This window comes from Elgaria multicarinata, chromosome 1 (assembly GCF_023053635.1).
Source record: "Elgaria multicarinata webbii isolate HBS135686 ecotype San Diego chromosome 1, rElgMul1.1.pri, whole genome shotgun sequence".
NCBI lineage: Eukaryota > Metazoa > Chordata > Lepidosauria > Squamata > Anguidae > Elgaria > Elgaria multicarinata.
Window position 1 is genome coordinate 162,744,316 of NC_086171.1, and position 26,028 is coordinate 162,770,343.

At 39.6% G+C, this 26,028-nt stretch overlaps 1 protein-coding gene across 2 annotated transcripts in view; it reads left to right on the top strand.

The window, feature by feature from the left end:
- The window catches only part of ANKS1A (ankyrin repeat and sterile alpha motif domain containing 1A), a 161,055-nt gene that overhangs the window by 108,341 nt on the left and 26,686 nt on the right, over window positions 1-26,028 (top strand). The window contains exons 15-16 of one of the 2 annotated variants that reach the window (XM_063141483.1): window positions 647-713; window positions 13,563-13,669. In XM_063141483.1, coding sequence (XP_062997553.1) covers window positions 647-713; window positions 13,563-13,669 — 174 coding nt within the window. Of the gene's footprint in view, window positions 1-646; window positions 714-13,252; window positions 13,670-26,028 lie in introns of those variants that run through there. The other variant, XM_063141476.1, reaches the window with a different exon arrangement.

Sequence of the window (26,028 nt, forward strand, 5' to 3'; positions counted from 1 at the left end):
TTTTAATAGGCTCAGGGCGCAATCCTATGCATGTTTAGAAGAAAAAAAGGCTTACAACTCCCAGCATTCCCCAGCCAGTGTCATGTCTAAAAGGCATTCACTGAAACTGCTTGGGAGCTTCTAGATGACCCTGCAGCTCAGTTCAGCTTGGATTGGATGGTCTTTTCTCTTCTTGGCCAAAATGCTTCTACTTTTTGCACATGTTTTATAGCTCATGTTAATGCTTTTGCAGGCTTTCAGTAAAAACAACGGATGTGTGCCTTGAAAGCTCTCTTAGGCTAAAGGCATGCATTATTTTCTGATAACAGAGGTTTTGTCTATTTTATTATTATTTGTTTCATTGCTATACCACGCAATAGGCAAAGCTCTCTGGGAGCTTTACAACAATTAAGGTGAAATCAAGGGTATGGAAGGGCCCTTCCATTCATGTATACCGCTTTAAGGTTTGCTTATATTTCATTACAGTGTGAACAAATATTACCATTTCCTTCCTAGTTGTGAGCTTGGCAAGGTGCTTCTGTTATTCTCAGACAATGTAAATGCAACAACTCTTACCTTTCTATGTATCTGTATGATTAAGGACCTCTCTGGACAGGCCATACTTGTTTGTGAATACAGTCTCACTAATATTTCTTATATTTTTCAGATCGAGAAAATTATGAGCTCCATTGGTGAAGGCATTGACTTTTCTCAGGAGCAACAGAGGATGTCAGGTACCTTATTGAACTGCTAAGGGGTGTGAGTCAGTTCTGCTTTAGGCGACTGTCTCAACCTGCATTTGCATTCAAAATAGCAAAGGAGAGAGGAGTGCAATCAAGCTGGGCCCATATTGAGACTTGTGAGGGGACGGGGCTTGGATTTCTCAAACCATGATGTAAATCTGTTCTACCCTCTGGAGTTGATTTAAGTCTAGCAATCCAGATAAAGAATAGCAAACAGATATTCTGCAATTCCTGATTGGGCGGGGGATATACGCACAATGCTTAATTTATCGGATTGTTCATTGGCACAAGCAGCTGCTATCCCACTTTTTGCTGCTGTTCACTCCTTATTTAATGTTGCCTCACTTCACATAATGATGGCTTATTTAGTGTCTGTATTGTGCTAGGTTAGGCAAGGCTAAGTGAAAGGAAATTACAGGGAGAAAGGCAACAGCAGGGCTAAATAAAGATACAGGGAATGATGGAGTAGGAAGTAGTTTTACCTGCTGACTTTTGCCCATTTAGATATTTTGCCCACTCTTCTTCCCTGTATGTTCCTGAGTCAGAGTCCCTATTGGAAGATACACCTTTTATTACTGTTCCTTTAGGTTCTTTATTCAGGACTTGGCCACCCTTCACTGAGACTCTTGTTCCTCATTCTAGATTCTGACAAAATTTGGACTAAGTAACTGGTCTTTTTACATCCAGCAATTTATAGCAAGAGGAAGTCCTAAAGGTGCTGATTTCAGCCATTAAAAAAATGCTTTAGTAATGAAACACATGTTGTGTTAGACCACAGAAAACCATCTTATCAGTCTGAAATTGGCTGATCTAGATGTTTTATGTAAGTGAGGGGGAATGTAAGAGGATTCCTGTTATAATAGGGCATCATTTTCAGCAGACTGCTGCAAGGAGTTATAAGCAAAAAACAGATTAAGGTATTTTCAGCAATATAGATCCTCATCCAAAGAGTGTCGAAATAGTCATTCTGAAGTTTTGAGTTTTGGTTAAACCTTATGGCTTATGGAGTATTTTGGGATGACCTTTTAAAATGTGCAGTCCATAACAAAAGACTATGGCAGTTCATGGCAAAACAAGAGGAAAATATCCAAAGGTGCTGCAGAAAATGGCCAGAAATATTTCAGGTTTTTAAAGCTTGCTTTCAAGGGAACTATACAAAAATATAAATTTACAGATTTCCTTCTGGATGTGGAATGAAGACACAAGCTAAGAATGTGGATTGAAATACATTTACAATCTGTGCACCACAACCTAAGTCTGTGATAATTCCATCAGTCCCCAGAGGGAGGGAGGAATATGCAGCACTGTGTGTGGAAATAGATATAGAGACCATATCTGATACCACAAACTTCTTCAGCAGTGGCATAATGACCTATAATATAATGGTAAACCTCAAAAAAACCAAGATTATGGCAACCAGCTTGATTGATAACTGGCAAATAGAGGGAGAAAACGTGGAGGCAGTGACAGACTTTGTATTTCTGGGTGCAAAGATTACTGCAGACGCTGACTGCAGCCAGGAAATCAGAAGACGTTTACTTCTTGGGAGGAGAGCAATGACAAATCTTGATAAAATAGTTAAGAGCAGAGACACCACACTGACAACAAACGTCCGCATAGTTAAAGCAATGGTATTCCCCGTAGTAACCTATGGCTGTGAGAGCTGAACCATAAGGAAAGCTGAGCGAAGGAAGATAGATGCTTTTAAACTGTGGTGTTGGAGGAAAATTCTGAGAGTGCCTTGGACTGCAAGAAGATCAAACCAGTCCATACTCCAGGAAATAAAGCCAGACTGCTCACTTGAGGGAATGGTATTAAAGGCAAAACTGAAGTACTTTGGCCACATAATGAGAAGACAGGATACCCTGGAGAAGAGGCTGATGCTAGGGAAAGTGGAAGGCAAAAGGAAGAGGGGCCGACCAAGGGCAAGATGGATGGATGATATTCTGGAGGTGACAGACTTGACCTTGGGGGAGCTGGGGGTGGCGACAGCCAACAGAAAGCTCTGGCGTGGGCTGGTCCATGAAGTCACGAAGAGTCGGAAACGACTGAACGAATAAACAACAAAATAGCTAATATACAATTCTTTATGGAGTCCACTACAAAACTAAACTACATGCTAGGCTTCAAGTAATCTGTGCAGGAAAGATTGCAAGCAGGGAGGGTGGGGGAGGAATATTGACGATATCACGTGAGACTACTGCTAAAAGGTAGACTAGGTTCAGAGGCAGTAAACCTCTGAATTCCAGCTGCTTAGAAATAATAGCAGGAGAGGATTATTGCCCTCATGTCCTGCTTGTGGGCTTCCCAGAGACATCTGGTTATCCAACACTGGACAAGATAGACCATTTGTCTGATCCAGCAAGGCTCTTCTTCTGTTCTTAGGATTTACTTGATACCTAGTAGTGTGAATTGGTACCTATAGTAGTGTGAACTGGGTATCTCAGTGTGGTGTTGGTGGCTAGTCACCATTCATCTTGTGATAAAGCCTCACAACCCAAACCTCTTAGGGTTAAACCTCATGGACAAACAGATTCCAGGGAAGGGACCTGCCAGCATAATAATAATAAGAGTTTATTCTGTCAGTATTATTTTATTTTATGATTTATTACATTTTTATACTGCCCGTCAGCCGAAACTCTCTGGGCAATGCACAGTTAAAAACGATAAAATATACCAGTATAAATTTAAAACATTAAAAAGTTAAAAAGGCAATATAAAACCAGCTACATTAAAAACCAGGGAAAGCCTGTGTAAAAAGGTATGTCTTCAGGAGGCGTTTAAAAGATGTTACATTTCCTGCCTCCCAAACTGCATGAGGGAGAGTCCTCCAGAGGGTGGGTGCCACCACAGAAAAGGCCCGCTGCCGAGGTTCTTCATGGCGGCATTCTATTCATCTCAGAATGGCCAGTAGGGCCTCCTCTGAGGATTGTAGTTGTCATCTGGCTGTAGATAAGGGAAGGCATATATGCTAGGTATCCTAGTCCCGAGTTGTTTAGGGCTTTGTAGGATAACAACATAACCTTGTATGTGGCTCGGTAGCTAACCAGCAGCTGTTACAGTTCTTTTAAAATTCAGGTTTTATATGAGCAGAGCTAGGTGTCCCCATGAGCACCCTCGTTGCTGCATTCTGCACTAGCTGCAGCTTCCGAACCACACACATGGGTAGCCCCACATAGAGTGTGTTACAGTAGTCTAATCATGAGGTTACCAGTGCATGAATGACCATGGCAAGGCTATCCCTTTCCAGGAACGGGCGTAGTTAGCGTAACAACTGAAGTTGATAATGGGCGCTCTTAGTGAGAGAGTAGCTTTCACTTATTTATTTATTTATTGCATTTCTATACCGCCCAATTTTCTAAACCGCTCTCTGGGCGGTTTACAAAATTAAGACAATTCAAGTATAAAACCATAATATAAAATACAATATAAAAGCACAACCAAGATAAAAACAGCAGCAATGCAAAAATACAAATTTAAAACAAGTTCAAATTAATTTATAGACTGTTAAAATACTGGGAGAATAAAAAGGTCTTCACCTGGCATCTAAAAGAATATAATGTAGGTGCCAAGCGAACCTCCTTAGGGAGTTCATTCCACAGCCGGGGTGCCACAGCAGAAAAGGCTCTCCTCCTGGTAGCCACCTGCCTCACTTCCTTACAGGCTTTTATTGTGTTGTGCAACACATATCAAAGTGGTATGGCTTATATGCATTTATTTCTGCTCAGATGATAAATGAGCCTGTTCCTAAGAGAACAGTGTTCATTATAAGGAACCACCTCTCCCAAAAGTCCATGGCACCTAGAGTTGGATATAGAACTCATAATTAACTGAAGTTGTTGTGTGGTCATTTTAACACAGTAATTACCGAAAAATACTCATCTCTGAAAAATACTCAGCTAGTTTTTTATTTGTTTTGTTTTTTCAAGAGCCAATTATGTTATATGCCATCCTAGTATTTAATGTAGGAATAGGATGATTAAATTTTCCACTCCATGGACTGTATTTAAGTTAACAACCAAATGTGGTAAAACCCTCTTACTTTTTTTTGCTCTCAAATATGCTATTTTGGAAAATTGTAAGAAAGAAACTGTTGGGTTGTGCTAAAATTTCTCTGCAGAAATGGACATAACTCTTCCTGTGGAAAGGTTAATAATAATTATTGTTCTATAAGGGAACCCCTTCTTAGTGAATCCGGGATCACCTATAGCACATCTTCGTCGGCAAGTTACAAAGCTGTTGTTAGGCTGATATAGAGACAGAAGATGAACGTTGAAGAGATGGAAATTCTTCTAGTGTGGTTTGTGTGACCTCATCATCCTCTAAGGGTGCAATCTTATGCATGTTTAGACAGAAAAAGGTTATGTAACTCCCACATCCCTTCAGCCAGCCATGCTTAATTGTAGCTTAATTTAGGATGAGAAATGAAAATTTAGCTGAGAATCACTGGAATCTGGTTGAAGCATTGTTGTATATATACAACCTTGAGGATTCAAAAAAAATGATGCTACTTTATTTCAGTGTAGGCAATGAAGAAAACAGTATATTTATATTTTCTGAACTTTCTACTTTGGCAAAATAGTTCTTCCAAGCTTTTGCTATAAATTGGTTGATGCAGAAAAATGTACTTTCTGATGAATCCGTTAAACTAAAATGGATCAGAGATGCATTTGCCTGCCAAGTACAGTTTGCCTTCTGTCAGTTCCCCCCCTGCTCCATACATATTGTTCTGCTTATTCGTTTAAAAGTCTGATTTTATCACCAACCTTTCCCTCTTTCTATGTATAGATTAGTGGAGATAACTTTAGTTATTTCATTTTTCTGTAAAATAACTTGATTTGACTACATGGCTGCAGAATTAGATTATGAAGGGAATTTTCTGGAGTTGCAGAATTGGATCCGAGCTTAGTCACATGCAATCTGTAAAATCAGCCTTCCCCAATCTCATGCCATCCGGATGTGTTGGGACTACAACTCCCCAAATCCCCCAGCTAAATTCTGACAGCTGCAGTCTAACACATCCAAAGGAACTAGTATACTGTTCTTTGGAATAGACTTCCCACCCCTGCATATTATATCTCCTTCTACCATGCTTATTACGCTATTCTATATTGTGTTTTTATAGTCAGACTTACCTTTTGAGGCCTGTTTTCTAACACACCTCAACTTTGCTTCTTGCAACTGAAGTTGTGAATACTTCTGACATTGGCTGTTAATATTTCTTTGATGCCTTAAAGAGGAAAGAAGCTTAGAGATGACTCCATCATAAGAATGGAGATCCTTTTCATGCTTTTGGGTTGCCTGTCCTGCTCTCCCATGGGAGGTCAATGAAAATGCACTGAAGCTCAAATCTAGATGATCCCTTTAGATTACCATGAACTAAAATTAGCAGCTATGAACTATGATACAAAATAATATTATCCGTGGGCAGTTTCCAGATGGAACCTAAAAATATTCTTCCTTTGACTGAGGGCTGAATAATCCTGTTTCAGGAACAGGAAAAAATGTGGATTTCTGGTTAAAAAAGTTGAGTGTGACTGGCTCCAGCGTTTGGCTTGCTTATTCATAATATCAACCTGTTTAGACCATTTTCTCTCTTGATATTTTGTAATTTGTCAGATATATTTTTTCATAACACAAGTAAAGGAGAAAAGGTTCTAGCCCCATAACATGATTTTATTAAAATTGCCTATAAACGTTCCTGCTAATTCAGTAAAATCATTCCATAGTCTTAAAGGTGAAACGTAATTGAAGTGGTGGGTTGTGTTTTCTTTATAGCAAACATTAATATGGCTACCCATGTGTAATTTTAAATAGGTAAAACTATGTTCCTTCTTTGTGCTCTCTTTGGGTTCAGTTATGAAGGGATTAAGGATTACATTGTCTTAAAGAAGAATGTGTGGGTTTTTTTTATTTATTTATCTGTCCTAATGTTGAAACTTTATAGTCTCTATTCCCTGAGAATCTGTATGGCTCCAAAGCAGTCCCTGCGGTGTTCAGGATATGACAGTCTTGTCTTGCCATTTTAGGAGACAATTTTGAGGCCATAGCACATAGCAGATTTTTAATTTTATTTATTTTAAACTACTAGTTGAGTTTAAAGACAATTAAACAGAAGTCCTCTAAATGCATTTAAGAAGTTTACCAAATATTAATCTCTTGTTTGCCAATGATACTTTTGGTATTTCTGAACTGTAGGAGCAGCAAGAACAAAACTAGCAGGACACTACATGTTAAACTAAGGGCACTTCTAAATGGAAGATCCTGGAGTTTTAGCTTACTCGTTCAGTGCACCCGATACCCACACGCCCCATAGGGATTGTGCTGAGTGCTCCTAGTCCAAATGACAGGCTGGGCACTTGCAGATCAATGCAGGGGGCACAATATAAAAATAAATTGTGGCACCAAACCCCTGCAGTCATCAGTACCTTTTCTTGAAGATGCCTTGCCTTGCACTTCAGTTTAGCACTTGAGTACTAAAGTAGACATAGGGGAAGCTGCTAACCAGATGAATCCGAATGGGACTTTTTTGCCGCACAGTGGGATGAATCTAATTTTTGTAAGCAGATCCATGCTTGTGTATCATGAACTATAATGGAGTATTACACACCTGGCCAGATATGCATATGTTTGTGTGCACGCATACACTTTAGGAAGAGACTATCTAATACAAAGATGTTATTGTGTTACTTAATATAAGAATTTTAGGGAATTGGAATCAATATTTAGATAGCAACAAGAAATGTGTGTTGGCCCTGTGTTGACTTTGGGCAGCCTTCCCAAACCTGGAAATTCAATACTTTGGACGTCAACTCCCAAAGGCCCCAGCCAGCATAGCCAATGGTCAGGAATGCCAGGAGTTGTAGTCAGACACATCTGGAGCTCACCAGGTTGGGGAAGGCTGATTTAGGGCATGTTCTTTAAGTCATCTCAAGTCACAGAGTTAATCCTGTGGAAATGGCAGGATTTCTCATGCATAGGTAGTTCCCTGTCTCTCAAGGTTTTTCAGGGAGTCACATATCATGGCTGTCTCAGGCTACTTTTTAAAATTGTTCAGTCATTTTTATAGGGAAGAAGTTACTGAATCCCTGTAAAAATGCAAGCCCTACATCTCAGGGTTCTAGGTAAATGCTTCACATCTACATATATTTGATAAGTACAGTTGTCTACACATTTAATCTTCAGTGGTTTGTCAGCCTTCCTCTATTGTCATCTGTTCAAGAATATAGTTAGAAACTTGGATTTGGCACTCAGGTCTTCCAGAATATAAGCCCTACACTACACACATTTACACAGGACATAATTCCTGGGTGAAGCAGCCATGTCCATAGCTTAATACCAGTATCCCTTTCCCAGCAGTTTTTTCTGTAAAAATAGTATACTGAGCATCTGAAATGCTGTCCCATTAAATACAATTGTCTAGTGATTCTTTTTGCTGTTTTATGGTGTGCTTCACATGCTTTTGTCATCTAGAACTATTGTATAGCCAGCACCTTACTTAGCTTACTGGTTGCTCTTGCTCCTTGACTATAACACACCATTTTAATTATATGGAGAGGCCAATGGTTGGTGGTCCTGCTTTGCAAAAGATTTTTGGTCCCTGACAGCATTACAATATAATGTATGTGTCTTACGTAGCAGGTGTTCTCAGCCTTCTCCCATAGTTAGCAATTTGCTTTCTTTCCTGTTCCCCCTTGCAAGATATCCTGATTGATTGTCATCATTAGAAATCTGGTGCAGAAGGAAGCTGATGACTGATTAGCTTTCATTCCACAAGTATGGCTACTGTGAAGTTAAAGCACAATAAAATGGATGTCTACGTACTTGAAATGCAATATAGCTGGGCTGCCTTTTTGTGTAGGGCAGAATGAAGTAGTCGTCATTTTCTTCAGGAAATCCTTCAGGAATTTTCCGGACTTAGAGCTGCTGTTCGAAATAGAAATTTTGGAGTTGTACCATTTTTCTACAAGCTTCAATAGGATTTATTGGCTGTTTTACCTGGATGAATGATTTCTCCCCTGAGAAGATAAATCAGAGTTATCTTGCAGTATGCACATGCTCTTGGTCACAACTTGCTGTTTTTCTGAAGTGTATGCAAAATCCACCACACATTATACAGGGCCACCTTATATCATTTGTTTTGTAGTACTACCCAAAGATTCATATTACTGCGTAAAACTGTCTATATACGGTAATATAAGAATGCCCTTATATCAGGTATCCAGATTTTCTAAAATTGAAAGGACCAGGGGCTTGCTAGACAGGTGTCAGCACTAATTGTAAAGGTTTTAATATATGTGGAGTGTTAACTCTTCACCATGGTCAACTTCTCAAAAGATGTGCTGTGGGGAAGACTTTTCCTTGTTCACAGGTATCCTGCAACCCACAATGGCTCTTAGTTGTGGATTATAAATTAATTCTTTTGATTCTATTTTTGGATTGTATCCAATATTAGTCCTACTTAGAGTCCCAATGAAATGAATGGGACTTAAGTTAGTCATTGCTTTGACTAAATCTGTATCCAGTCTATTCTTTGGCATTGTGTGGCATTATTTTATTTTTTTAAATTTAAGTAGCAACTGCAAGTGTGGGAGAGATCAGAATTGGGAATACAACGATGTTTTTTTAGGCTTACTGGAGTTCTAACAAAAATCCCCACCCACCCAGATGGATCTAGCTTGTTCAATGGATTCTAAGGCTTTACAAAGAGAGAAAATTCTTTCCCAACAGAAATGTGCTCATTGATCCTTGTCCACATCACTGCTGAAGAAATATGTTAAAGGGCAACACATCCTCAAAAACAGCTCTTCACAGGTGGGGGGAGGTGGAGAGCTACAGCTTGAAGACAAAAGGCTTTGTCTTGATGCAACAGCTTAGCCTCAGGACTGCAGGAAAAAATGGTTGTGTACTTTTACATTTGACACAATCCATCTGGTACTCTTCCACTCACTTATTCACACTTGTTCATATATTTGAAAAATAAAATGTTGGGTGTTGGGCAAAATGCCTTCATGGGAGAAATTGACACTCTCCCTCTGCTGCAGTTTTCTAGCATATGACAGCTCTCCTGGCACAAAGAATTTGCGCAGTTTGTGGTGGTTTTACAGTGATTTTATCCATCAGTTTGTTACCCCAAGCCAGAAAAGAATGAGTGGCCTCTGCAACTTCAGTAAGCTTAAATAGTATTGTTGCATTAGAGAGAATTTATGTGGGATACTACAAGTTAGTTCTGCAGCTAGTTAAACTCCAAACCTAAAAAAGTGCTACATGCTCATTGCCATCTGCACTCAATCATTTTAAACTCCAATAATGCTGAGCGTATTTACTGCTGTGAGCTAATAGCTAACTGTCTTTTTTACGATTGGCAGACTGTTCTCCTTTTGGGACAGAACAGGGCTACTTAAGTTCCAGGTATCATGGCCTAGCCTTTTCTTGGTGGCTGTGGTTGATCTGCTTTCAGTTTACTACTTCTGTTTGCATGAACTGCCTTCTCCATTGAATGAAGATCAAGTATCAAGATACTTTCACTTTTTTATGCAATGGCATATGCCAGAGAAGTTTGACTGGTTTCTGGAACAGCCCTAATCCTATAGTGATGTGCAGCCATAAAGGCACAGAGTTGTTCACAGTAGTATAGATATAATAGGATCTTGTGCTTGTCAAGGTCATTCTACTCAAATCACTTGCAACCCTATCAAAATAAATTGCTTCCAAATCAGAGGGGCCAAGGATTGTATGTATGTAGTTGGCTTTATGGTAGACAAAAGGTTTGGCACTACCTGAGTAAATGGTCCGCAGTTTCACACCTTCTCTTAACTATTGTTAGCTGTAGAGTTGCATTATGCTACCTGGCAGCTGGCAATTATCGATGCTAACAGTGTAGTAGAATTGGAATACTTTGCTAGTGTGTTGTGACTTTATGGACATTACATGATGTCCCTCTCCTTGTATTGTGACACCAGTGCATTGATATACGTTGGGGCATGCTGAAGTCCAACTGACAGTGTACCTAATTAACAATTTGCTGGCTTGTAAGATTAGGTGGTTAGACATATTTGTTTCAAGCAATGACTGAGCAAAGCTTAAATTATTGCTTAGTATTTTACCAATCTTTGTTTTGTTTCTTCTTCCTTTCCTGTGAGGTAGGCTCTTGGTTGTGAATTATAAATTCACCCAGAGCCTGACCATGGCTTCTTTTGCAAATAATTAACCACACATTAGTATAGTGTGCTAGGACCTTTGAAGGTATTAGGACTGGTACTCTGTTGCTCTCTGTTTTTATAGCATCCAAACAAAAGAAGTGCATGGTTATTATACATTACTGCTCCCACATAATTCTGGGAGGTTTCAGTAACTTGCTTTCTTCATCCCTTACAGTGGTACTGTTCCCCCATAATTTCACAAAGATTGTCTTCATTTTCATCATTGCACTATTAGATCAGATTTGTTAGAGACAAAGCATCCTAAAAATCCCTGACACAGCGAATGTTGCATGCAAATGCATAAGCTCAACAGAGAAAGCCACCATAGATTGTTTCTTTCCGATTGATCTGCCTGCCTTCAGCCACACTTACCTTTCAGCATCTGGAAATCTCCTCAGTTCACTTCTCATAAATTAATCCTAAAAAGCTGCATCCAATTTTACATTACAAAACCAAACCATGTGGCTCAGGGTCATCACGTAAAGGACTGTAATTTTAACTTGAAAATTATAGAACTGCTGTCTTATTTCTTCCTCCCTCCCCGGCTTCTGTTCTGAAATCTGATCATTGCTTCTACTGGGAGGGGTGTGAGCAGGAGGGGAGGGAACAGCCAGTGAGAGATCAAGAGACGCAGCAAGTGTGGAGCTTGCTGCCTTTAGACAAAGCAGTCTGCTGCAGCTCTCTGAAAGGGACACATGCTTGCTTCCTTGTCTGCGAAAAAAACACCCCATAGCCGTTTGGTCTGCTTATGGAGTGGAAATGAAGTTGTCCTGGACGAGGAAAGAACCTCTGGCCAAGCAAGAGCCTGCTGCTTGAATTCTGAGGATAGAAGCTTTCCCTTTGCCCAGGCTTTATCAGAGAAGGGAGGCGGAAATCTTTTGTGAGTGCTGCATCCCTGTTGCTGCAGTATGCACTGAGAAGGCTGGCCATCTCCCGAGCACTCATTAACACTGACTTGCTTAACAGAGGATCTTTTCTGCAGACCAGTGCAGCAGGATTTCTAGTCCCCCCCCCCCAATTGTTCAGTGAATAGCCAGCACTGCATTGTGTAGGCATTCCAGGAAGGAGGGGGCAGGGGCTAGTTTAGAATGTGGAGAACTTCAGATTACCACAGGGTTCAAAGGCTACAACCCTGGTTTCTTCATCAATATTTTGCAAATGCCCTTCAAAGGCAGACATGGTAGAAAGGCTGAGAAAATACTGCGTGACTTGCGTAGCAATTCCTCTGAGGACTGCGAGGACGTGGAGCCTGAACTTTCCTTGCGACGTCGACTATCTCCAGTTCTGCACAAGGAAAGTAACAAGTTCCTAGGCTCTCCTCTGAGGTGTAAAGGAAAGAAGAGCTGCTCCGTGTAGCTTCTACAGGGGCCCTGAAGAATTTATTTCTGATTAACCGGCTGAAAGGAGATGCCAGGACTTATCTAACCCTATTGCTGCAGAGAAAAGGGGAGGGGGCATGTTTGTCTTACTTGCCTCCCCTCCCCACCCCCAACCAAGGAGCTAAAAGCTTTATTCTGAGAGTGGCTTATTATCTGAGTGAGGAATTTTGAAGGTAGTACTTGCCCTTAGTGGACGAAAATGAAGGACTGGCAAACACAAGTCGACAAAGAACTGGCAGGAACAGACGTGTTGGGTGGAAAATGAGCTGACCTCGTACCTTTTTGATCTGACTGGATGTTTCGGTGTAGTTATTTGTTCCAGTCTAGATGTTGACGCTGGTTCCCAGCCCAGTTCAGTCAATACAGGCTGTCAGGATGTCATGCATCTGGATAGGTGGTAAAATGACAGTGGCAGGACTTCTAAACTCTGGCTTGTTGTCACTCATGCCTCTACTCCTTGTAATAAAATAACAAAGAAAAGCCCTTACTATGGTTTGCCTGTTTCGGGACTGTTGGGGGAAAAAAAGTATAAATCTTTATTCTTCTACTGCAGTTTGTGTGTGTTTTTTTTTTATTTGTCTTGCATGTCTTCCTTTGGACAGCTGTTCACTAATCTGGCTGCTGCTGCTTTTCTGAACACCCATCGTGTCTGTTTGTCTCTCTCAGCTGCATGAAGATGTATTTTCTCTCTAACTGCTTTGCACCTCCAGTGCTAACAGCCTTCCTTACTGGCCTGTTGTACAAGGTAATGCATCTGAAGTTGCATGGATGCAAGCATCTGCTGGGCTGTATGTATTTGTAAGCTGGCCCTCTCTTGTCTCTCATGCCTGTAGCTCTGGCTTGGAATGATGCCTTGGAAAGTTTGCAGCCCCCCCTCAGATGAAACAAGGAGCTGACCAAGATTCTTGTGAGGTTTGGGCTGCTTATGCCTGGCAAGGAACACACTTGAGCCAGGAAATCAGTGCATGTGATGCCTTGGCCCCAGGAATGGTTCTAAACAGCTTGGATTCAGAGTTTGTTTGAGTATAACTGGGAGACCGATTAACACTCTAGTTTGAACAGGACAGAAGCTTATTGTTCATGGTTTGTGTGCAGAAGAGGAGCTGTCTGTCAGCTAATTGTTGTACTCTGGCCCTGTTTTGGCTTCTTTATGGTAATGACTATGATGTGGCAATGCCACCTGTCTTCCTCAGAGTGCCGCTGCTACCGCCTTAATGGGTTTTCCTTTTTCAAGCGTCTGCCGATTCCTCTCTCGTCAGGTTCGCGGATGCTGGAGCAGAGTGTTGGGGAGTGGCTGGAGTCCATCGGCTTACAGCAATATGAGAGTAAACTGCTTCTCAATGGTTTCGATGATGTCCGCTTCCTGGTAAGTAGATGTGTGAGAATCTGTTAAAAGGTTTTTTGGGGACTTATAAATTAAATTTTGGAAAACAAATCCAAACTTGTACAGTACAGTTCACTATAGACTGCCTTTCCTGCAGACACATTTTTGCATTATTTGACTTTCAGAAAAGAAAACGTTTTGTGCAATACTATCAAACAATGAAAAGACAAGGCTGAATTCTTCTAATTATTTGGATGAGTAGAGATGCTGCACAGAAATTTGTCTTTCTCTTTTTAAAGTTCCAATTCTCCTTTGATTTTTAAAAAAATCCAAAGTAATATAGATGTTGTCAAGAATGCTCTTCTAGTTGAGGTTAGAATTGTCGTTGTGTTGACACCTGGGAAGGACTGCATATAATTGACTTGAAGAGCTCAGCTATTAACTTCAAATCAAAATAACTGGCATGGGCATATTTGAATTCTGCCCACGTATGCCCAGATCCTTGATCATTTTCCTATATTCTTGAGTATTTTCAACAACTCACAGACTAGAGATTATGTTGTTGGAATGGTCTTATTTGAAGTTATATTTAGTTTGCTAGGGAAAAACTTGGAAATTCTTCAGCTGGTATAGATTGATTCTATGTTAAATGCTGCAGAACCAAACCTCAGTGCCTTATTTCCAACACAGTTCACATATTTAGTATGGATCATCATTATGATTTCTTGTTAAGAACCCTTTACTGCTGCCCTGCCTAATGGCTAAGAACAGAACTGTCCAGAAGAGAATAGGCTTTGGCCTTTCTGGTTAATATACACAATAGGAATAATCTTTTTACTTTGGTATTCATGTCACTTAGCCTCTTAAAACACAACGTTGTTTCTGCAATCAATGTTGCTGAACACCGGTTGTCCCCGACAGCACTTAGCTAAATTATGCTCAATCATTCATTGGCACTAGACAGGAATGGATACTTACTGGGGGGTCCTTGCTGAGTTTATCTAATGGCCTTGCCAACTTCCTTTGTCAAGTGTGTTGATGGACAGTGCAAGGGTTCAGCATCTTAGGATGATGGGTTTAGCATCCTTTGGTGTGTAAAATGCACATTTGCCAATCCTTCAGCACACTTTTAGTCAAACCCATCTGCCTCAAGACAGATGCAAAGGCTTTTGAATTGCATCAAGAGTAATGAGCGTAAGAATATGTGTCTCTTCAGTCAGCGGATTTCACAGGGAAGGCCAAAATCTAATCTCTGAACTAAATACAGCTCTGAGTTTGAAAACTGATAATTTCCTTCCTAACATAAATTCTGCAAAACAGTAAAACCTGTTCTGCAAGGGAGACAACAGAAGACTATCTACCAAAGCAGACTGGTTTTTAATCTTTCATAGGAGAACATTGTTTGAGTGCTGACAGAATAGCTCTGTACTCAAACGTTCACCCAGAAGCTTCAAAAGTTGAAGTCCCAGTTTAAAGAGAAGCTTGCTACCTTAGACCTGGCTAGTGCAAATAATAAGGGAATTGACTTAGTTACTTCATCTAAAATAATGTTGTGATGTTATCTTCACAAGCTAATGAATGCTGGCAGGTATTAATGCGGATATTTTAATAAAGAAAACAACCCAAGTTGTACCCAATCCAAGAAAACAACCCAAGTTATTAAGCCAATAATGTATTTAATTTTGCAAGTTAACATTTTAACTTCTGGCTACAGATTTAAGGTCTGTATTGGACTACTTTATCAGTTCTGTTAAGGAATGCTCCAAAGTGTGTATGCCTCTACATTTTCTTTTTAAAATATATCTCTGAAGCAAGAAATTGTGGACCTAAATTCTTGATATAGTTTCTTACCTGAGCTATGTAGATTAAAGGCGGATTTGCGCATTACTGTACATGAGTTTGCATAGTTAAGTATAATATTAAGAATAGGAGGTGAAATATACATTTGGTACCTGGGAAATATGTTGTGAACCATGAACTTGTGTGGCCATTCTCCTAGTTTCATAGTGCATTTTATTACAGAAGAATGAATTTCAGAATATAGAAAAGTGGCATGAGAATTTTCCCTCTGCCCTTTCCATTCCAATAATCACTTTCAGTACCCTGGACAGCTCCTATATATTAAGTGGTATATAAGGCACTGTGTAGTGTTTCTGTTACGTTTGTCTGGGGTATTTGAAGATGCAAACACTTTCCTGTTGCCATTAGTAGAAGATCTGTAAGGATTTTAAGAGCTTTTGTGTGTAGCAAGAATTGCATGCTTAACTTCTGCACATTGTTTAAAGTGATTTGTTCTTCATGGATTGAAAGATTTAATATTAATGACGAGTTCCTCTATGCAAGTTTTCCCTTCTGTTAATGTTTCATTGATTGGGTTCAGAGGACAGTTTATGGCTCATCCTGGGTTCTTTAAGCCACAAGTTGCAGTGTTCGGGGGCACCACGTTGCATATGCCACTCTGCTTGGGGGTTGTTGTTTAACGTGAAACCAGCAAGTGTGGGTTATGCGAGGGTTAAACAACCATCGCATAACCCTAAAACAGACCGTGGGTTATGAAAGGGTTGTTTAACCCTCACATAACCCACACTTTCTGAGTTTGCATGATACAACAACCCCAAAGCAGAGGTTGCATATTGAGAATGATGACCACACATGCTGCAGCCTCACTGTGCATTAAACAACCCAAGGTATGCTGTCGTGTCATGTGAACAGCTCCACTGTGTCAGAGAGCACTAGAAATAGTTTTGCTTCTCAGAATTCCGGTTGTGAGCTTTAGTTCAGTCCCATGGATGTCTGTTTTGACCTGTGCATGTAAAGTGAGAATGCACCAATCTGATTCAATTAACTTTTACATCATTTTTTGGTCTTCAAATAAAAAAAAAAAATCAGTGATTGAATCAGTACAACTAAACAGTACGGTTCTGTAGGGTTTCTTGTGAGTTCAATTCTCACAAGAAAGGCTAGCATTGCTGTTACACCTGTTTAAAGTGCTTTGTGCAATCAATTTTCCCCAACTTTCATGGCAGTTCTTTTAAGGGTGATTTTTTCCTGAACTGTTTCAGAAACCATCCAGTTCTTCATTCTTCCAGTTTCTGTTTAAAGCTTTTACATACTACAGTTATTTATGTTGAAGCCAAATGAGAAAGTAAAGAACAATAAACACTAACCACTGTATTTTATCCATGAACATTAGCAGTTTACATATCTGATATATGATATTCTTATTTGAAGTAAGTTGCAATAAATGTAGTTAAATGAGCACTTTTGAAATCAGTTTCTTCTTTCTTGCACAGTATCTGGACATATAGTTGAGATACTATTTATTTACAGACTTATTGTTAATAGATTTTAGTAAGGGTTCAGACACATTGCCACCTTAAGTCAATTTGGGTAAAATGCTTTAGAAAAATCTGTTCCTTCGTCTTATATTTTGCCAGTACAATTTTTTCAAGTTTTTGTTGAACTGAGGTTTTGTGAAATTATATGATTCTGAACAATTGGCATGGATCAAAAGGGTTACATTAAATCTCCCTGACATATAGGCTATCAAAGCATATGGAGTAAAAGTTTCCACGTTGCCAGATATGCTATTAGGCTAATTGCTTTAGTACTAATAAAAATTAAGTTGGGATTTTTTATAGTACTTAATTCATTCTATGTTAAAATCTGGATTGCATTATCCAACATAGTGTTCTTAATCTTCAGAATTCCCCAGCTATATCAATCATTCAGCAAAGGTAAAAGACATCTGAGGAGGTTATATACTCTTTGGTTGTAAGTTTTCAAGGTAAAGGAGAACAAATGGTTAAAATATAGATACTGTGCCTTATGACAGAGGAAGACTAGATGACACCCCACCTTCCTAATACTGTCCAATTATGGTTTTACAGGGTTGGAGTCAATATAGCTTTGATTCAGATGAGATAAGATCGCTTAAACATAGAGATTAATATTGGCACCAGGGGACCATGTAAAATGCATTTTACATAGAGCTGTGCAGATGCTGTTTTTGTTTTGGATGCACTGTACAGTTAATATAGCTTCTGCTATTTTGGCTTCCCTATGAATATATCCAGATCAAGAGTGATGCTTCTTTAATTTGTTCGGCAGAAACTCATTGCATCAGCATACCCTATTGGTGTTACGCTAGAGTAGCTTATGCTAGTACTACATCAATGAAAAATATGGGAGAAACCCTGCTGTAAGAATGCTATGTATAGGATCCAAACCCCAAAAGCATGTGAGTGTAACACAAGAGTCAATGGAAACATCCAGGGTTACTAGACATGACTGCATGTCCATATGTTGTCCTTCCACTTTTGCCATGAAATCCGTGGTATCTTTGATGAATGAGAACGATTGGACCACATAAGGCAAAAGGAATGAATCCAAATACTGAGCTAGGGGTTCAAGGATGGAATTTGACCTGGAAATGATGGGACGTCCTTTTGGAGTACTACATCAATGGCATAAGCAGAGTGGATACTGCCCAATAGCATGTACTCCTGTTACGTTGATTATATATAAGGGGGGGAAATAAAAGTATGAAAACCGTCGACACACATATTAATTTTAGCTCAACAGAGTTCAACTCTCTTTCACTAAGATTGTTGGAGCACTTTCAGTTTCACTGTCACTATTTATTTGTCCCAGACACCCAGAGATGCTTAATCAACATGTAATGAAAGGGCAACTTTGACTTGGTGATGATGCCTCAGATGGGGGTGATGCCTCAGATGGGGCCTCAGGGGAGTGATCTGTGGAGTAGGGGCTCAGGGGCATGGGGCAGGTGCTCCAGTATAGAGGAGATAGTTCCTGGGTTTTGTATAGGGGAGGGCATGCTTGGCTTCTAGCCCCCTGGCCCCATTCTCAGGCATCACCCCCATGAGCAGACCCAGGCATGAGCATCTCCCAACTGCTCACCGAACCCCACCCCCACCCTAGAGCCCCATTCCAACACTCACGCCCAGCACAAGCTTCCACCTCTGATCTCCCACCCAATACAAACCCCCACCATCACACACAAGTCTCCAACCCTGCATGACACTCTTCCCCAAATCAACTCCACAGGCATTAATTCCTGAGACCCCATCTTGAAGACCCAGACATGAACCCCCCTTACCGCCTCCCAGCCTGGAGCCCACATGCCCACTCATCCCCATCCTGCATGCGCACACATGGCATGTGCCTCCTGACTTACACATCTCCTGCGCTTTCTATTGCAGCCTTTTAAAAAGCACATTGATTTAAGTAAACAAAAACTGTGAACTATCCACCCTTCTGCAGGGGTGGGGCACAGCCCTTTTAATTCCCTCTCCCTGCTTTAAACTTTGATATTGACCTGGACCACGCTGCTCTGCCATGGGGCTTTAGAGAGCCCCTTTAAATCCTTCCTGTCTGGACCCATGGCAGAACTCAACTTGACCATTCTGAAGACTCCCTCCAATTTCGCTTAGTACAAACAAATGGGTGGAGTTTTTTTTGAAGGGTGGGGTAGTTTTTGTTTTGCAGGGGGAAGCTCATATCTCCCCCAATCCTTGACCAATTTTGCTGGATTTTGATCTCGCTGCTAGTTAGCCCATTCTCTCAGCCTGGCCAATTTGGTGGCTTTCCATCCATTTCTGTCCATGAGGCTAATTCTTTTTCCCTGATAATATCCCATAATAAACTTTGTTATACACCAGACCAAGCTAATCCATTAGCAAATTACCATAGCTATATCTACATGCAAAATATTGGGCGGATTGGACAAGGGGAAGTTTAGCTATGCTCCAAAACCTGACTTTTTGCCCCTATGGGAAAAATGCACAAAATGGTTTTCCCAACCAGAACTATTTCAATATGTATTCTCTAACATACTTGCTAGGGATAATCACCTGAAAAACATTAATTGCAACTTTGAAACTGCCAAGCTTGCCTAATATTGTGTTTGCAATTGGCATACCTTCATTTTTACTAACAAACTTATGAAGATGAAAATTATCTGCAGAAAAATAAAGCACTACATTTTGCAGAAAAAAATCTGGTTTAACTCCCCCTGCCCCCCGCTGCATCTCTGATAGCTCTCTGAAAGTAGAACTTTGAAAAAAAAAAAGCAGGATTTCTTTCCTATGTCCCATGTGTAAAGAGATAAATGCTGATTCTACTGTTACAGTAACCAGGACTAACTACTTCTGGAATATCTGCATTCTGCCTTAGGTACTGCTTTACCATTGATTTGCCCAGTTCAGTAGGAAAATATGATGTGACTTTCAAAAAATTGTAGTTTGCAAGTGGAGGGAAAGACAGGAAAGGGCTGAGTTATGTTTTTGTTTTTAATGGGCTGCATCATGTTGGACCACATGTAATCTTGCACTGTGATAACAAGATCAGCTTTTCTCTTATCTGACTAAACTTCTACCACTTCCAGCTCTAAGGCCAGGTCTACCCGTGTGGGCAGAAATGTAGCCTTTTTGTAGTATGGGAGCAAATGCATTGGGGACAGGGAGAAGATTGCTCATCAGTCTTTTGTTCCTTGCTTTTTATCTTATAAGGCGATAGACGAGAGACAGGCTCTGGTGCGATTTGAAAATATAAAATCTTTAATAGTTCATTTTGTGTCAAAGGCTCGACGTTTCAGATTTTAACAAAATCCTTCTTTAGGAGCTGATGCTAGACACAGGCTGCTGTAAAACAACCTGTTCTGGTATGTTAGGAAATCTTAGGCTTTTCTTTCTACAAGGTGTTCTATGGACGATTGCATTGCGCCGAAGAGTTCATGTTTGTATTCATGAAATTAGTCTCTCTTGATGCTTCTCTTCATTGGAGCAGGTTTGCCACTCTTGTAAATTTCTCTTGATTTAGATGCGGCCGTTCACTTTGTGCCATTAACTGTTATTGAGCAGACTCTTCTAACATGAAGCGTTGTTCAGCTGAATACAGGTTAGCTGTCAGTAAGTTTTCAAATTATCAATTGAAGTCTGGAGAGATGTACATACTCCTGATTTGGCAGCTGAATACAATTAACATCATGAGTTCCTGTGGGATGGGATGTTCAGGGGACATCCTTAGGTCTGCAAGCTCTCCTTTGCTTGCCTTCTGTGCTGGTCTGTTGCCATGCAATCAACTATATTGCTGCAGTCAAGAAAGCACTCTCTGAAAATTGGATTTTTAAGTGGTGCAGAAGAAAAATCGGTTGCCTCTTAGGGTCTTTGTGCATTTTAGCAAATGGCAAAAGCCTGTTTAGATTACTGCTGTTTGAAGGGGGGTTCTTGAAGGCTGGAAACTGCAACTGTCCCAAAATGCGGCCACCAGATTGCTTTCTGAGATGCATTTTATAGGCCATATTATACTGATCTTATATTAATTGAACTGAATTTTGGTTTGCTTCTGAACCCAGTTCAAGGTGCTGGTGCTCATATATAAAGCCCCAAACAGCTTGGGGGCAGAATATCTGGAAGACTGCCTCCTCCCATATGTACCTGTCTGTACATTACAGTCTTCTTCGGAGACCCTACTATATGTACCACCACCAAAAGAGGTTAGGTTGGTGGAACAAGGATTGGGCCTCTTCTGTGGCAGCACCCCAAGGGTGGAATTCCTTCCTAAGGGAGGTTAGATTAGCACCATCTCTGCTTAGTTTCAGGCAGGTAGTAAAAATATTTTATTCGGTCAGGTTTTATTGGTTTTTAATATGTAATTGAAGGTGTTAATCCTACTCTTTTCAGTTTTAAAATAATTATATTCTTAAACTGATTTGTTTAATTTGGTTTTAATGTTTTGTTTTTGGGGGTCCCATTTAGGGCCAAAACTCTTCTTCTAAATAATCTAAAAAAGAAATTAAATTTTAAAAAATGCCCCCAGATGTATTATGAAGAAGCAAAACTGGAGTGATAAATTGTAATGTGAACTTTGAACTTTCCAATAAAAAGCTGGTAAGACTATTTTAAGAGAAGCAATATTGAGATGTGTGTAAACACTGACCTCTTTTGCTATGGCTAAGGAATAGCTAGTGCTACATGCAGCAGCTGACACAACTGTTTTAAAAAATGTCCTGATTAGGCGCAGTCTATAGTTCTGTTTACATATTCATTACTCCCCAGACAATGTCCTCCACTGACACATGGTCGACTCATTTAGAATTTCCTTCATGGGGACCAGAATCCTGACCAATTAGAGTTCCTATCCCCATGGAAGAAGTCTTACATGAGTTGGAACAACTCCCTTCAAACTGAATCAAAACACATGTCAGCAGGAGGAATGTTGCTGATGTACATGGTGTCATCAAGGGGTTGGAACTAGCCCATGTTCCTGCAGGCCCCTTCACATATTGATCTGGTGCACATGATCACAACAAGCCACAGTGTCTTGTTATTAACCGTGATGTGTTCTGGGCATAATTAGCATTAGCATTGCCTGACCATGGCTTATCATGTCATCCAAACCCAGGCAGTATGGCTTGGTGGAGGGTTAAAGAACTTCTAAATAACCCTTCAGTAAGCTATGCTGCCTGGGCTTAGATGACCAGGCAAATCACATGACCAGGCAAATCACACCCAGCACATGCCACAGTCACAGCAAGCCACCATGATTTGTTGTCATGCAAACCAAATCAGTCCTATTTTGAGTGATAGGAAGTAGCTGCTTGGTACTATATGACCAAGAAGGAAACTACCATTTCTCCCTATGATCTCTTTGATTCTTTCAACGTTATGCTGAATGTCTATTGATTTTTTTTTCTTTTGAAAATCTGTCTTTGCAGCTTTATGGGAAAGAAATGTTCATTATATGAGTACTACTCTTTTGAAGCAGGGTATACTGGGGTACTACAAGTTTTTTTTAGATCATAAGCATGTGGGCAAAGGCTGTCTTCTATTAATTATTTGTAAGCCTTTTGGGCTGAAGAGTGGAATAAAAATAAATTAACAGTTCTTTCTTTGCAATTATGTCACAAATTATAGAATGAGTGGAAGATGGATGAAGATTGGAAACCATTTTGATAGTATGGTGAGGTTGTGACATGGGTTCAAATCTCACATCAATTTTAGACTCACTGGTTGATCTTGGGCAACTTGGACTTAATTTGCCAGCTGTAAAATAACATCTTTTTCCAAAAGTTGCTGCAATGGAAAAACATTGTAAAACTGTGAAGCAGTTTATGTAATGTAGTAACTACATGGTTATGTAACTATAGAAAAATCTGTTGATACGTTCTAATTTGTTGTACTGATGGTTTTAATAATTTGTTATCCACCTCAATCTTTCAGAATGGGTTGGGCTAAATTAAATGTATACAAGACTGTGTGGATGACCAACAACTATACCAAATAAAATGATGAAATAGTCAAGATGTTTGCATTTAATATCTCACTGATGTTGAATATGCTCCTATTATGCTAGTTAAATTCAAAATAAAGTGGACCAAAACCTAAGTAAATTAACTGAAGCAGGTAGGACCTTTTTTCTGGCTAAATTATAGCCTTTATAATTTATAAAAGAAGAATTGACTTTTTTTTAAAAAAAAATGACTTAGGAAGTACAGGTGCATATTGTTTCCCTTGAGTCCTTTTATCTGATAAATTGTCCCTAGGAATGTTAGGCAAAAACCCTAAAAGCCTGAGCTTGATATTTCCACTTTCCACCTGCCTCAATTGGGATATGATTTCTTCCTCAATCAGATTCCATCACTTAAATTGAGCCATCATTTATTTAGAAGTGGTCCTAGCTGTGTTTCTTAGGGAGTGTGTCCTCGGTGTTTCTCTCTTGATAGATAGCTGACCAGTACTGTGCAAAATGTTCACTGGTTTCCCTTTTATTTTTCATGGTGAATCATAGTCCAGAGTTGGAGCCGCCAGCACCCACAACAGTGGGTGAACTACATGGGATGCATTACAGGCTTGGGGCAAATGGATATATAGCATTGAACCTTTTCTCATCCATTAGCAATTTGCTGTATGAAAAGAATTGATACACAATATTCAGTATGTTTCTAATTAAATTCTAGTTAGTAACTCATTCTCTTGTGGGGAAGAGGGATGGGAGGGGAAGGTATTGTTGATAGTAGCAAGTCACCAGAACCAGACACCAATGTCTGTTCTAAAGAACTGGAATGCAGTAATTATATCCATATTTTTTAAGGTGCCAGAAGCTTATTCTGAATCTACGAGCCAGTGAATTGGACCAGACAACTGGTAGAAACTGCATATTTTAAAATATATATAATTAGATAATCATGTTTGTTAAAGGAGGAACAGTATTAATTTTTGTAAAGGTACTGCTTCGCAAAGCTTTCTAAAGGATGTTAATGACTGTGACAGATGGCCTGATTTACTTGATATAACTAGATTTTAAAAAAGCCTTTAGCAAAATGCTTCGCAGAACTCTCATTAAAAAACATAGCCTCGGCATAAAAGAGGTTAGCTGTTGGTTAAAAGACAGGAATGAGTAAATGTGGACAGGATGGACCAGAATGTGCTATGGATAAATGGTCTGCCTAGCTGTACAATGCACAGGGGTAAACAACAAAGATTTGTGCTGCATTCTATGCTTTTTAAACTGTTGAACAACCCACAAAAAGATGTGAAAAAAGAAATGGCAATACTTCTCAAACACAACAAATTTCTTAATATAGTTTGATACAAAACTGAAGTGTTATATACAATATAATATCATACTAGTATTCAGCCAAGAGTGCCTGTGCATATGTGACTACAACAGCACCAGCCGCACATCAGCACACTTGAGGGGATGCCAAGGTTTGCAGAAGTACAAATAAACTTCAGAAATAAATTCTAAAGGCAGGGGATCCCAAAACAGCTCAATGAAGACTAAACATTCTTAGTGGCCACAGAAATTGATAGACTGACTAACAGAGGGGGAAAGAATGGGAGAAAAGGAATGGGATGGTTCAAAGCCTGAACAGAAGCTCTTCATGCTGCAACATTTTGTTGCAGGCCCCACTAGTATATAGTACTAGCTATGAAAGCAATGAAATGAAATGTTAGAAAGTGCAAACTAATGCACATTGTGTATTAAAACAGTGGACACAGAGTTAGCGATTACTGCTAAGATCTTGGAGTAAAGCAAAATAAAAATTAAGAGATTTTCAAATAAATACGAAATGGATGTTGGTAAAAAAAAGTCTCTTGAATAACATAATTGTTGGTCTCATTCATGTATAGCAACTGCCCAGAATCCCTCAAATTTTCATCTGTCTTCTAACGTCTAGAGTTTCAGAAATGATACGAACAGTTTTCCTTTTCCATCTGTGGTTTTTCTCAAAAATATCGCAAGAAGGCTTGTTCACAATCATATTGCCGCACTAATGACAACAAATCAGCTTTCTTCTATCTTCAGCCTCTTATTTCTTGTGGGGGAAGTTAACTATTATATCATACAAATTGTATCATACAAAGCCCTGTGGGCAAGAGTGAGATTTCAGTTTTCATGGTAACTCCTTAGAAAAGCTCTTGTGCTTGTGAATAAGGAGAAGAAGAGATTATTGAATTGTAAAGCTACTGGTGGTGTTCCCAACTTCTAAAAATGATTCCAATTTTAACTAATGCCAATTTGTAATGGTGACCTTGTCACAATTAATTGCATATCTGCGAATTGTAAAAATGGACCAAATTCAGGCATGTGCACCCTCCCAACTGGCCTGCTGACTGAACGTACGGATCTTCATGTGGCATTAACTCAGACCATCTAAAGCAATTTATTTTGGATGAGAAAATATGAAGAGTCAAGCCATCAACCTGCAGCAAACCTAAGTTGGCAACATACACTTTAATTCTTACTATAAAACACAGTGTCTTGTGTTAGGTTAATTTATTTCTTGGTAAAATTTTGATTATGGAAACTAATGCTTTATTGGATTATAAGTGTACTTCTTAAAGATAAAACAGGGAGAGGATATGCTTATTTGGAGCCTTGCACCAATTTTATACAGTATGGTAATTCTAAATCCAATAAAAAAATTAATACTTGGATGGGTGGAGAATAAACCTGTAGCAAAGTTTTTGGCTGTTAGAAACTGTAACAGCTGAATTTACCAGAATCAGTATCCTTAGAACACCTCCTGAGTTATTGGTTCGAGGTTGCCACATCCCTAGGCCAGTATATCTCTTTTGTTATAGCCAAACATATGGTTGTATCTACATTAAGCTATTATGAGGAGTGGGTAGCTTATGGAATGTGAATATGGTCTTTACTTTTTTGTCTCTTTCCATTTTCACTGCTGAATTTCCCATAAAAGGTGTAGAAAGCTACATTGATTCAATGAGACTGTCAGAAGCAAATCTGTTCTCATGTAGTGCCCTAGGCTCCTCTTCCTTCATTTTTTAATTGGAGGAATGAGGTAAAATTTGAGGGCATTAAAGCACAAGGATGTTCACAAATAATTTGAAGTTCTGACATTAATTTGA